Raw genomic sequence first — 14,578 nt, 5'->3', positions numbered from 1 at the left:
AAAACTAAAAATAGAACTACCCTACAACCCAGCAATTGCACCACTAGGCATTTATCCACGGGATACAGGTGTGCTGTTTCGAAGGGGCACATGCACCCCCATGTTTATAGCAGCACTATCGACAATAGCCAAAGGATGGAAAGAGCCCAAATGTCCATCAATGGATGAATGGATAAAGATGTGGTATATATATACAATGGAGTATTACTCTGCAATCAAAAAGAATGAAAGCTTGCCATTTGCAACTACGTGGATGAAACTGGAAGGTATTATGCTAAGTGAAATTAGAGAAAGACAAAAATCATATGACTTCACTCATGAGGACTTTAAGAGACAGAACAGACGAACATAAGGGAAGGGAAACAAAAATACTATAAAGACAGGGAGGGGGACAAAACACAAGAAACTCTTAAATATGGAGAACAAACTGACGGTTACTGGAGGGGTTGTGGGAGGGGGGATGGGCTAAATGGGGGAGGGGCCCTAAGGAATCTACTCCTGAAATCATTGTTGCACTATATGCTAATTTGGATGTAAATTTTAAAAATAATAATAACATTTAAGAAAAAAAAAAGACAGTCTTTTTTAGGGGGCGCCTGGGTGGCTCAGTCGGTTAAGCCTCTGACTTTAGCTCAGCTCATGATCTCACAATTCAAGAGTTTTGAGTCCCGCGTGGGGCTCCATGCTGACAGCTCAGAGCCTGGAACCTGCTTCAGATTCTATGTCTCCTGCTCTCTGCCCCTCCCCTCCTCACACTTTGTCTCTGAAAAATAAATAAAAATTAAAAAAAAAAAAAAAAAAGACAGTCTTTTTAAAAAAGTCCTGGTCCTTGAGGGACTTTGGAGAAAACACTAAGTGGAGCATCTCACTCTGAGAACAGAAAGAAAATGGAGCGTGACTCTGCTCCATCGGCAGCACCCGCACCCCACGGGTCCAACGCCACGGCCGAGTGCAAGCAAGTGCGGACGCCGGGCGGGTGATCCGAGCCCACCAGGGCCTGGAGTGGGCAGGGGCCAGGCACACACACCACGCCAGCTCTGCCATCGGGCGGCTGCTCTGTCCCCACTCTGCTCGCCGCACGCCTCACGCCTCACGCCGTGGCTTCTGCTGACATGTGCAGGTTGGTCCAGACACGACTCAGCTGTGAACGAGTCTGTGACGGTGCAGAGTCAGGAGGTGCTTAGTCTGTGGTCACAGCCTGACGATCTTCTCTTGGGTCATCTCGGTGCGAAGTGAAGCGACCTGACAGTTCACGACCAAGCTGTCAAGTACACTGAGTTAAATGCACTAATTTCCCCTAAGTCCTTATTTTTATTAGTTCCCTATCATCTCTACTTAAATGGGGAATTTTGAAAGCGTAAATAAATACTACATCTCCTCTTACTTTTAAAAACTATACTCCAAATTGGAGACAACTTTCAAATGCATCAGCAGGGGACTGTTAAGGAAACCGCGGGCCCAAAGCCGGAGGTGCAGGGAGTTGCAGGGGCCACATGGGACACCCCCGAGGTCTCCCGGAGCAAAGCGGTGGCACCCGCAGAACGGCCCCGTTCACAGGAAAACCAGCCTCGCCTGCGTGCATGAGGTGCAGGGGACCCGGCCCAGCAGCTCGAGACGCACACAGTATTCGCTAACATCCCCTGCTCGTTTCCAGGACACCATGACAAAACGTGTGCAAATACAAATGACACTTGCAAAAACACACCTTAACACGACCACTGGGGCAGAATACCAGAAGTTGACACAGTCCAGGAGTCCTTTCTGTCTCTCAACCAACTACTGCCAGTAGTTACAGAACTCTCTAAACCTTCTCAAAACAAAATTATTTTCAAACCATCTAATCAAAGAGAAGACAGGGGCGTCTGGGTGGCTCAGTCAGCTGAGTATCCAACTCTTGATTTTGGCTCAGGTCATGATCTTATGGTTCATGGGATCAAACCCTGCATCAGGCTCCGCGCTGACGATGTGAAGCCTGCTTGGGATTCTCTCTCCTCCCCTCTCTGCCCCTCCCCCACGCACACACACATGTGAGCATGCACTCTCTCTCTCAAAATAAAAATAATAATAAGGGGCACCTGGGTGGCTCAGTTGGTTGAGTATCCAACTTCAGCTCGGCTCATGATCTCACAGTTCATGAGTTCAAGCCCCACATGGGGCACGTGCTATCCATGAGAAGCTTGCTTCAGATTCTCTGTCCCCCTCTCTGCCCCCTCCCCTGCCTGCATGCACATGCTCTCTCAAAAACAAACATTTAAAAAATAATAAAAATAATAATAATAAAAAGACGACGACTGAACCAGACTCTCAGGCACTTGGGCAGGGAGTGCAGAACTGCAAGAGGCTTAGGCTCAAAGGCCTTTGAGGCCAGCATGATGCTACGGGCCCTTCTGGAGCCATCCCCCAGTACTGAAAAGAAACCGTGCAGCACAACACGCTCCCCACGTCCTCCTCCTCCTCCTCCCGGACAAGGGCTTACAAGTGACCACCAAGAGTAACAGACTTACAAACCAAAAGCAGTCTACCAAAATCTCAGCCTCCAAGGTGTTCTGTCACCAGACTGCCACGCATCCACCCCTACCACGGGCCTGCATACAAGCTGAGTCACTGACCAAGCACAGAATTCAAAACTTAAATCAACCACTATCCAATTGAAGGGGTCACGATGTCGAAAGGCTTTCTCTTTTTTTTTTAAGCATAGAGAGAGAGAGAAAATGCGTGCATGCTCAATTGGGGGGGGGGGGAGAGGGACAAAGGGAGAGGGGAAGGGGGAAAGAGAGGGAGAGAGAGGGAGAGAGGGGGAGAGAGGGGGAGAGAGGAGGAAAGGGGGGGGAGGGGGAAGGGGGAGAGGGAGGGGGAAGGGGGAGGGAGAGAGAGAGGGGGAGAGAGAGAGGGAGAGAGAGAGAGGGAGAGGGGGAGAGAGAGAGAGAGAGGGAGGGAGGGGGAGGGGGAGGGGGAGTGGGAGGGGGAGGGGGAGGGGGAGGGGGAGGGGGAGGGAGAGGGAGAGGGAGAGGGAGAATATGAACAAATGAATCCCAAGCAGGCTCCACACCATCAGCACAGAACTCATCGCAGGGCTTGATCTCACAAACTGTGAGATCATGACCTGAGCTGAAATCAAGATATGGACATGTAACCAACTGAGACACGCAGGCACCCCAGTGCTTTTTCTCTTTAAAAGTATAAAGAAAATTGTTAATAACCTGACACAAAATTCAAAGCCACTTTCACCTTCATACATAAATGACCTAGAATTTGGTATTTACTATGATATATCTTCCCTGGGAATTTGGGAATGAAAGCATATGATCATGTCTTAACTTTAAAGCAATCATTATGAAAAAAAAAAACTATGAACATTATCGTATCTCCAATTAAAACCAAATACAAAAAATAAAAATAAATAAGTGTTACCAATAAAAAAGCAATCATAATTTTTAATCTGATTTTTTTTTATTTTGTTTTGTTAGATGTAGTGTTTTGTTTTCTTTAGAAGAAAGCACCGAAGTTCACATTTGGAGGATAAAGTTATTATTATATAGGGAGAATTAAAGCAAAACAGAAAGAAAAAAACTTTGCACTCTCAGAGATTTTATCCACGGTGAGCTAATTCGAGTTTCTTCAATGCCAGAGTTTATTCACACTTATGAACACTGTCAGCTGGGTACAGACTAGAGTCATTGGCCACCCACAGGGAAAGCTTAATGACCAGTGACTGCCTCAACTGTCAGTCCCTTTTTATAGCAACTGAAACAAAACAAAGCAAAACAAAACATAAGAAAAACGTGAGGCGGGGATGGGGGTGGGGGTGGTTCCGCCAGGCCCCCAGAGAAGCAGTTGTGCTGGGCAGTGCAATCCTCGTGGGCAGCTCTCGTGCCGCCTTCAAGGGACACTTCGTGGATCTCACCCGAAAGTAAGTTTGGGTACCACGAAAGCTTCCTGCAGACGCACCTCTGTACACACAACCCACGTGGTAAGAGTCCAGCTGGGATGACCGGTGTGCCCGCGTCTAGGCCAGCGGGAGAGTGCCACTGCGTCCCAGGAGGGAGGGCGGGGCGTCCTACAATGACACTGCCTGAAACAGCTCACCTACTCAATCATCCCGTCAGGGGAGAAACTCGTCAACACACAAGATTTAGCTTATTTCAGATGAAAAGCACTGGATTTCAGCTCCACCTCCTGACAATGAAGACAAAAATCTATGAAAACAAACTGCCAGCGTTTGAAATTCCTGTGACGTTCCAAAATATTTCAGTTACCCATTTCTTTTATTTCCGAGAACAGTACACACTACAATTTCTCATTCCTGACTATTAGGAGAACAATCTGTTACATAAAATATCTAATATTTACCTTCATATAAATCGGTACCCCTTGCTACTATAGCAGATAGTCAAATAGTAACAGACACACATTTATACTGAGTAAATCCTATTATGCTGAAATTCCTATTATAATGAACAGCTTTCACAGTACAAAGTAAAAATACACATGGAACACAACAAAGAAGAAAAGAACATTATTTGTCCTTTCTAAAAATGTACAAGAACCTTAAGCAGAGCTTACGTGAAGAAGTAATAACAACAGCAGCATAAATTTCCAGAGAAACCGTGTGGCTATAGATTTGTACCCTTGCAGTGAAGCACTACACCTCAAACTCTCTTTTCACAAAAAGGCACAGAATCCACACAGAAGCATGAGGAGAACAGTCACCTCTCTCCCAGATCCTAGAGAAATCAAACTAGGATGGGACATCTGAATGGCTCAGTCAGTTAAGTGTCCAACTGGGACTCAGGCCATGATCTCACGGTTCGTGGGTTCAGGCCCCCTTGTCGGGTTCTATGCTGACAGCATGAACCTGCTTGGGATTCAATCTCTCTCTCTCTCTCTCTCTCTCTCTCTCTTTCTCCTTCTGTCTCTCTCTGCCCCTCCCAGCTCATGCTTTCTCTCTCAAAATAAACTTAAAATAAATTATAAAACTACACAAATAATCTTAAAACCTACACAGCTACATCTTGCCTTAAGAAAACCCAACATACAGAAATTCAAAATCACTGAAGAGCTAAGTGAATTACTCACATTATATAAGATATTAGATTCCAACATACTTTACTGGAGAATGTGTGTTGAGTTTCTTGTAAATGAAAATATGCCCTAAGAGACTACGTTCTGGAGAGTGTGCCCCACCTACAACTCTTCGGGTGATACCAACAAGTAAGGAACAGCATGTCTGAGTTGTGCTTTTAACGTTCAGAAAAGAAATGGGTTAGGGGCACCTGGGTGGCTCAGCTGGTCGAGCATCCGACTCTTGATCATGGCTCAGGTCATGATCTCAGGGTCGTGAGATGGAACCCCACCTCAGCATGGAGCCTGCATGGGATTCTGTCCATCTCTCCCCTGCCCCTCCCCCACTCATGTTCTTTCTCTCTCTCAAAATAAACGTTAAAAAAGTAAAATACAAAAAAAAAGAAAGAGAAAGAAAGAAAGAAAGAAAGAAAGAAAGAAAGAAAGAAAGAAAGATAGATTAAAAGGACTCAAGAAAATCACCCTGGAAAACCAAGAGTTAGCTCCCAGTCTAGGAGACAGCACTGCAGGCACCGAAATGACTTATTTCCTACAGGGGCAGTCACTGCTGGATGTCGGAAACGTGGCCTTGGGCCCGTGACAGCAGCCGTGGTTGGGGTGGCAACGGACGGTGCAGCGGCGGCGGCCGTCAGACGGACCCAAGGCTTGGGGGAGGCAGGAGACCCGAGCGTGTTTGAGAAGCCACACTCAGACCGTCGCAGGTGAGTGAGGAAACCGAACACGGTCCGAAAGCAGCCAGTTCTCCGCTCTCGGTCGGGAACGAGGCTGTGCGTTTGGTTTGATAAAAGCACGCCCTCTGTAGGTGCACACGTAGTTACTGGCACAGGTACCGTATTCTGTCGGATTTCTTTGTCCCCGTGGGCTCAAACCTAGGGAACCCGTGCCGGAGGCAAAAAACCAAAAAAAACCACAAAACAAAACAACAAGAGCTACCGACTAAACAGAGTCTTCATCTAAAAACCCTGTAAAATGTCCCACCTCCTGTTTTTCCGAGCAGCCGCAACTCCCAGAGGCTCACTGCTAACGGATCAGGCAAGGCTGCAGCCCCACCTGCTGGCCACGCCGTGCGGGCTCTCCCCAGGCAGCGGCCTCTCCACCCTGCGGGAACAGAGGCTCCCACCTGCCGCCGCCGGCCACGGCATGGCCGAAGGAGCAGAGGAGGGCCTCGGCCCGCGGGCACGGCGCACAAGCCCCCGGCCAGCCCGTGCCAGTGCCCCAAGGCCTCTGAAAAGGTAAAATGTGCCCTTCTCTGACACCACTGGAAATCAGTGCCAAAGGCAGAACAATCTTATTTTCGTACCTTGCACATCAACAAACATGCTGGTTCATCCTAACTTGGTTAAGAGAAAATGCACATGGTCTAAGGGCGGTGCTTGTCCACTTATTCCATTTTCACTCACAACTCCATGTGTCCTCACTACATACAGAAAATGAAAGCATCAACTTCTGTCTTGGGGCATCCAGATGCAAGAGGCCTCAGGGACAGACAGGGCTCCATGCCTGCTCTACGCCACTACTGATCCCATGAGAAAAACAAACCAAAGAAACCTTATCACAGGTCCACGCTAGAAATAAGAATCCCTGGGACACCTGGGTGGCTCAGTCGATTGGGCGTCCGACTTCAGCTCAGGTCAGGATCTCGCGGTTCGTGGGTTCGAGCCCCACATCGGGCTCTGTGCTGACAGCTCAGAGCCTGGAACCTGCTTCGGATTCTGTGTCTCCCTCTCTCTCTGTCCCTCCCCCACTCATGCTCTGTCTCTCTCTCAAACATAAATAAAAACATTAAAAAAAGAAAAGAAAGAAAGCCAACATTTAGGGAAATAAAAGGGGCAGCCGGGTGGCTCAATCGGTTAAGCATCCAACTTCGGCTCAGGCCGTGATCTCAGTTTGTGGTTCAAGCCCTGCATGGGGCTCTGGGCTGACAGCACAGAGCCTGGAGCCTGCTTTGGATTCTGTGCCTCCCTCTCTCTTTGCCCCTCTCCCACTTGCACTCTGTGTCTATCCCAAAAATAAACATTAAAAAAAAACCTTATAAAAGAAACAGTAAGAACCCCTTCGTAACCAATCATGTTCCTCATAGTGTATCTCTCCAGAAACGACCGTTATTTCACACATCCACCAGGTACAAAAATACACCCCAAATCATAGAGACATGTGAACCATGACCCCAGCATTTCCTACGCTGCACAGTCAGAGGGTGGCAGACAAGACAGACCTACTATTCAAAAAGTCTTAACGCGGGGCACCGGGGTGGCTCAGTCGGTTAAGCGTCCGACTTCAGCTCCGGTCACGATCTCGCGGTCCGTGGGTTCGAGCCCCGCGTCGAGCTCTGGGCTGATGGTTCAGAGCCTGGAGCCTGCCTCCGATTCTGTGTCTACCCCTCTCTCTGCCCCTCCCCCACTCATGCTCTGTCTCTCCCTGTCTCAAAAATAAATAAAAAACGTTAAAAAAAATTAAAAAAAAAAAACAGTCTTAACGCTAAACACACACTTCCAACAACACCCAATAACACAAATAAATTCTTGGCTCTTTTTGCAGAAAATAAAAATAAAATCTTTCAGACAATCAAAAAAAGCAATTGAAAACAGAATGTGACCAAAGATACTTTAAATAACACCCAGAAAAATGACTCTGGAATCACACTTAAGAGTCGGGCCCCACAAGAACCCCCCCACCAAGCTCCCTGTGCCTTGGTTGGCCTCCACACATCTGGAGGAGGGCTCCAGACCCCCTGTAAGGACCGCATGTGTGCTGTGCCCAGCGTGCAAGGCCTCCCGTGTCACAGGAGGGAGGCTCCCATCGGTGCCACAGAGGGCTGTTCACATAAAGTTCACACTGCCCTTCTCAGCCCAGCCCCCAAGGCTCGGACCAGATGCCACTCATCCAGTCTGGGATGGGGAAAGTGCAACGAGTCCGGGACAGACTCCTGCGCCAGACGTCATGAGTGCTCAGGACAGAAGGGGCACGTCTAAGAAGCCCCAGCAGCCTAGTCTGGAACAACTGAAACAACAATTATTACAAAACAAAGACCTACAACCGTCAAAGTGTAATAATCCTTGAGCCTACAGCAGCCTCAACTACACTAACAAACAAAGCGCCAACTGAGGAGTGTGGAAAGAAGGCCAAAATCAGCAAGGTCACCACTTCTACACACTCGAGGTGATAAGAGACCCAGGAGAGGATCACTGAGGACGTCAGACCCAGTGGATGAAAGGTCACCAGGGAAGAAGACTGCTCACGTCTCCCCGCCACTTCACACATTTCAACGTGGAAAACACATCTTGCGGTAGGGACACCTGGAGACGCCCCCGCGCTCCAGGCCCGCATCCCCGATAGCAGGACGCTCTGCCGGGGACACAAAGCACACAGTGGTGGCTGTGAAGACTTCTGGCAAAAAGGCAACGAGGAGAGAAGCAGAGTGTGGGACATTCTAGCTGAGAATGGCTTAGATTCTTCACAAAAACAATCCACGCCATAAAAATAACAGCAGGGGCGCCTGGGGGGCTCAGTTGTTTGAGCATCTAACTCTCGACTTTGGCTCAGGATCCCAGGATCGTGGGCTCAAGCCCCGAGTCAGGCTCTGTGCTGACAGCGCAAAGCTGGCCTAGGAGTCTACCTCTCTGCACCAACCCCACTCTTGCCCTCGCCCTCTCCCTCTCTCTAAATACATAAACTGAAAATAAAAACAGTAACAACAAATGGTCAGAAGACTAACCTAGATTAAAGGACCACAGAACAAAATGAGTGCATGTAATGAATGAAGCCTGACTGAATTCTAAAACAATGTATCAGAGACGTTTTAGGGACAACAGGGATAGAGCTGAATGTGGGCCGGGTATCAGATGCCACCCCAGAACTCTGTTTCCACCCTCTCGGGGGGAACGCCCAACAACTCTCCAAAGACGCGCTCGGAGTGCAGGGGAGAAGCGGCAGGCCAAGGGCGGCTCCTGGCACAGGGCCCCGGCGGACAGCACTCATGGGCGCTGTGTGTCCAGACGCTGCACGTGTCCACGTGCGCACACAGAAACACGACCGACGTGGTAAAAAGAACACCACCGGTGAGGCCAGGAGCAGAGTACGTGGGGTGCCGCCACACGATTCCCTCCAAATTCACGTGCGCCTGAGCCTCCTCAACATAAAGCACCCGGGAGAAGAGACGAGCAGGCTCTGGGCAGGGCTGTGCGCACGGGGCCCCGGCTCGCCCTCAGCCCCCATTACCGCACACGGCTCCCCCGTCCTCGGGGCCCAGAGCGAGCCCGCCCTCAGAGCAGACGGAGGACAGCTGCCCCCCTGCATGGTCCAGGCTGGCCTGACCGGAAGCCGTCCCCTGGACGGGACCGAGACCTGTGAAAGCAGGGACGCGGCGAGAGGTGCCCTGCACGCAGGCACCAACGCCGCCAGATAAGCCGCTGCCAATGGAGACCTTCGGTCCCCGTGCCGCGGCCCCTCCAGCTGCCAGCAGCAAGTCTGTCACAGTCTCTCAGGACACACGGGAGGGGGGACCTAGCACACACAGGCCATGCTCGCACCGCTGTCCCAGAGCACACCACCTCCCTTCTGGCCCCAAGCTTCTTGAAGACCTCTGTCTGTCCGGTTTCCGTGTGAACACGGCACGAATTCTCAACACTGAATCTCTAATTTCGTATCTGACGTTAGACACATAAAACGGGCTTGTTTAGGGAGTGCGTCCAAAGAAGGAATGAAGAAAATCCGTTATTTTCAAGCAACCAAATGAGCAAGCATGCGTTCATTAACAAGTGTTTAGTGAGCACACAGGACCTTTCTGGACACGCAGAAGCTCAGGACACACACTGCCAGAGAGACAGACACAGAGACGGTCCGGTCCAGAGAGGCACGTGCAGGGGCAGCGGTGGCATGGGGAGCAGATGACAGGATACAGTCAGGAGGTGTGACAGGAAGGGCATCCTGCTCACGGAGGGGATGGGGCACGGCAGGGGAGCAGGGATGTCTCTGGAAAGATGGTCATGTGATTTATCAGGAACGGTCTGACTGGAGAAAAGTTTTTGGAAAGAAGTAAGAGTTCTGGGGGCGCCTGGTGGCTCAGTCAGTTAAGCGTCCGACTTCGACTCAGGTCATGATCTTGCGGTTCGTGAGTTCAAGCCCGTGTCGGGCTCTGTGCTGACAGCTCAGAGCCTGGAGCCTGTTTCAGATTCTGTATCTCCCTCTCTCTCTCTCTCTCTCTCTCTCTCTCTGACCCTCCCCCGTTCATGTTCTGTCTCTGTCTCAAAAATAAATAAACGTTAAAAAAAAAAATTTAAAAAAAAAAAAGAATTCTGTCAAGACACAGCTATGCCTGAGCTGCCCAACAGATGGCCAGGTGGGGGGGGGGGGGGAGGGGGTTTGGGGGGGTGTGGGGGGAGGGGGAGGGGGTGGGGGGGGGGGAGGGGTGGGGGGGAGGGGGTGTGGGGGAGAGGGGGGTGTCCTCCCCAGCTCTGGCCAGGCTCTCAGCAGAGGCTGTGTGGGCCACCAACTCTAGTGTCTCCTGACTTCCCCACTGCCCCATCCTACCACCATCCAATTCCCTGTGAGAACTTCAGTGACTGAATCTTTTAAAGTCTTACAAATACCCAAATGGAGCTAAACGTTTAGGGAAAGAGCAGCCAGTTTGGAAGACGTGGAGCTGGAAGTTAATACTGGAAATGAAGATACGAATTAAGTTTTAATATCCACCTGCAAAACTTTTTTCACGAACAGTTAAAGAGAGATCTCTAAATGACTGTGACTCACTCCGTATGGCCCTGGAAGACATTCACGGAGTGGATGGAAGGGTCCCTGAAATCCCAAAGACGGAAAGTCGTGTCCCGGGAGGAGGTCACCACAAGCCGCTGGGTGGGGTGTGTGCAACAGTGCGTTAGCTCCTGGTCATGCCCTACAACCAAAGATGACAAAAATGCAAGATCATCCACCTGTAGGCACAGTTACAGCGATGCTTTCTTAAGAACACAAGAATCAAAACCTCTTTATGGTCTCTACTGCTCACGGTCACCGTACAAGGGAATGCAAGTAGGGAAAGATAAGAAGTCACTTAAAACTAGCGTGTGGGGTCGCAGTGGAACTGGTTTTCCCTCGGGAACTGGAGTCCTTTCATCCACACATTTAGAGGGATCAGCAAAACGAGTGCGAGCGTGACCCACCTCCTGATGCTGACGGTCAGAAGGTCTGGCAAATCTCTTTAATAGGCTAAATATGTGAACAAACTAATTCTTAATCTTTAATTCCAGAGTAACTTCTAATACTAGAATATGTGGAACCCTTAGTAAAACATAATCTTTAACACTCAATGAGGAAATTCACTTACTGACAAATTTGCAAAAACGTCTGTAGTGGGCATAACTCTAAGATGTCCCGGTGACCCCCTTCCCTGGCATACACACCCTGGAGGATACCTTCCCTTGAGTTGGGGCAGAACCTGTAAATGCGACGAGATATCACTCTGGTAAGCTCGGTACATTAAAAGGTAAAACAGATTTTGCAGATGTAACTAAGACCTCCAAATCAGTGCCTTCAAGTTAATCAAAAGAAACTCTGTCCTAGGTGGGCGTGCCCTAATCAGGCAGGCCCTTGAAAAGAGATGTTCTCCTGGAAGCGGAGAACACAGCAAACAGCTGTGTGGGGAAACATCTCTGAAGGGGCCACGAGGGATATGAGGGCACGCTCTGGATGCGGAGAGTGGTGGGTCCCCAGCTGACAGGTCGCCAGAAAACAAGGACCTCAGTCATATGGGGACCTCAGCCATATGCCACAACAAAACGAATCCTTCCACCAGCGGTAAGTAAGAGGACAGAACCTAACCCTCAGATGAGATCACAGCCTCAGACCACACCTTCGTTTCACCCATAAGACCCTGAGCACAGGACCAGCGAGCATGTGCCCAGAACTCCAGACCCAGGGAAACCATGAGCTTATAAATCCATGTTATTTTAAGACACTAAGTTTCTGGAAATTTGCTACAAAGCAATAGGAGGCTGACAGAACAACCATTTTTCAAATATCTAGGTATTACATGCTACAGTTAAATCCCTTAAAGATAAAATAGGTTTAGCTAACAAACAGTTCTGTAATTTAGAAAGGGTCCCTGAAAAATCACAATCTGGGTACCACAAGAACTAAAAATAATCCTGGACAAGAAGTAATTTGCAAGGTAAGATATAAACACATGCACATAAATCAAAAGCACGCCAACTGAAAATCACAAACACTTGAAGTACCTGTCAGAGAGTGAACGAGTTCCGCCGTCTCCACATCAAACAGATTCGCCGTTCTGTCCCAGGAGGCCGTCACTGCCTGCTTCCCCCCAACCAGCCAGTCAGCGGCTATGACCACTCCCTGGTGGCTCTTAAGAGATGTCAGCGGCACCCGGATGGTAGGACAGTCACTGGACACATCCGCGTCAACATCAGGCTCGTCTTTATCGGAGCACTCCACTTCATCTTCGCCACATATCTGCTGCTGATGGTGAGAGCAGAGAAGAAATTCCCTGGGAATCTTGAGTCTTTTCTGACACAGCGACACAATCAGACTGTTGTCATTTGTCTTTCTAGGACTTGATCATCGTTATGACCAACAACAGCACGGTATCTGGCAAGTATCTGGAGCTTGATGACTGTTTATCAACTTCATGATTATCTACTTGGTTAAAACCCACGACCACATATAAGAAGAGAACAAAATTAAGGCCACTAAGACATCAATAAGCTACAGTCCATTTCCAGTCAGCAATAAAATGGCAAATAAAATGATTTTATTTTAAATTTTTACCACATATTAGGAGCAATGTACTAAAATATAAAATACATTTGAAAGTCAGTAATTTATCACAATAAAAAAAGAAACATTTCAATTCTCAGAAGGCTACTTAGAATTCGATTGCTATAGAAACAGATATGAGTTCATTTTATTTTCCTGTAAGGTCTTTTGTCAAAAACTAAAATGAAAACACAAAAGGCTTCAGCTCTTTAAGAAAACGTATCGATCTTTCATTCAACAAATATCAGGTGCTTACACACCGCCAGACTGCACGCCAGTCCCACAGCAGAGAAAGATGACCTGTGTCTCACATGGACATGCAGAACAATGGAACTAGAGCCCCAGAGACTGGAAACGTCCTCATTTCACGGAGTTTACATGCTAGCGAGGAAGACAGACCACACACAGGGGCATATGTATGCACGTGTGCACACATACACACACATCCATACTCATATGGCAATGTATGGCATACGTATACACACGCTAGTATGGAAATACGTGCCATGTAAACACACATGCTAGAGTGGTAATGTCACAGATAGTACAGGGAAATGTGTCACATGTACACGCACATGGTACAGAAATATAGATCACACATACACAGTGTAGAGATATGTGTCACACGTACACACGGTATAGAGATATAGGTCACACATACACACGGTGTAAGGATACACGTCACACGTACACACACAGTATAGAGATATGGGTCACACGTACACACAGTGTAGGGATACAGGTCACAGGCACATGCACAAAGTGTAAGGATGCATCACACACACACACACAGATTCAGGCAGTAATAAGCACTAAGAAACGGAGCAGATGGAGGGATGGGCAGTCGCGAGGGCTATTTTATACAGAATTATCAGGGAAAGACCCTCTGCTAAAGTGACATTTGAGTTGGAGCATGAAGAAAACAAGGGATCCAGGCGCAAACACTTAGGGAAACAGCATTCCCAACCGAAGAGCAGGTGCCAAAGCCCCAAGAAGCTACACAAACAGCAAAGTCACGGGCGTGGAGGTGGGAAAGGTGGATTCAGAGGAGGAGGCGGGAGAGACACAGATCACATCCCATACGGAGCTGCCCAAGGACTGACAGCCGGGAGCCAGGCCACATGGAAGGGATGCCAATGAGCGAGGCCCCACAGCAGGAGGAACACACAGAGAAGCAGAGGAGGGTGCGGACGGCGTGAGGGTCTGAGGTCTGTGTAGGAAACCCGAGGGGGTAAGGACAGTGGAAAGTCATGGAGGGGGGCAGCGGCCACCGGAGGCAGCATGCCAGGAGTGACGCTCAGGGCACTCCCAGGTCAAATGCAGGAAGCACAGGGACTCTCCATCCAGCAGGAAAGTTAAACACACGTTATGCAGAGTTACCGATCTCAAAGCACACTAAAGACTACGAAGCAAAGTCAGGGAGGTCTGCAGGGTGGAGAGCATAAGAGGGATGAGGGGAGAACACCCAGGAAGAGGGCCAAGCGGGCCGGCAGGGAGGGAGGTACACCGAATGCGTCCGGTCTGGGCTGGCACCAGGGACTGGCAAAGGGCTTGGCAAGGTGGCAAGTACAAGTCCAGAAAGACCACTCCTGACCTCGTGCGTGCAGAGAGGATACAACATGAGTAGCCAGGCCGGAACGGGGAGCCTCGGCAGGGACTAGAGGTGACGGCCCCTGCGGGCTAACAGCATGAGGACACACCCCAGGAGCATAACCTGCTCCAGGAGAAA

At 49.2% G+C, this 14,578-nt stretch overlaps 1 protein-coding gene across 9 annotated transcripts in view; it reads right to left on the bottom strand.

The window, feature by feature from the left end:
- The window catches only part of WDR37 (WD repeat domain 37), a 78,945-nt gene that overhangs the window by 27,589 nt on the left and 36,778 nt on the right, over positions 1 to 14,578 (bottom strand). For 7 of the 9 annotated variants that reach the window (XM_053225191.1, XM_053225189.1, XM_053225193.1 and 4 more), the window contains 2 exons: positions 12,312 to 12,552; positions 10,831 to 10,972 (listed from right to left, as the gene is read on the bottom strand). In XM_053225191.1, coding sequence (XP_053081166.1) covers positions 10,831 to 10,972; positions 12,312 to 12,552 — 383 coding nt within the window. The remainder of the gene's footprint in view (positions 1 to 10,830; positions 10,973 to 12,311; positions 12,553 to 14,578) is intronic. The other 2 variants (XM_053225190.1, XM_027073304.2) reach the window with 1 other exon arrangement.

Source organism: Acinonyx jubatus, chromosome B4 (assembly GCF_027475565.1).
Source record: "Acinonyx jubatus isolate Ajub_Pintada_27869175 chromosome B4, VMU_Ajub_asm_v1.0, whole genome shotgun sequence".
In the NCBI taxonomy this organism is placed as follows: Eukaryota; Metazoa; Chordata; class Mammalia; order Carnivora; family Felidae; genus Acinonyx; species Acinonyx jubatus.
The sequence above is the reverse complement of the archived record's forward strand: the minus strand, read 5'-3'. Positions and strand labels throughout refer to the sequence as shown.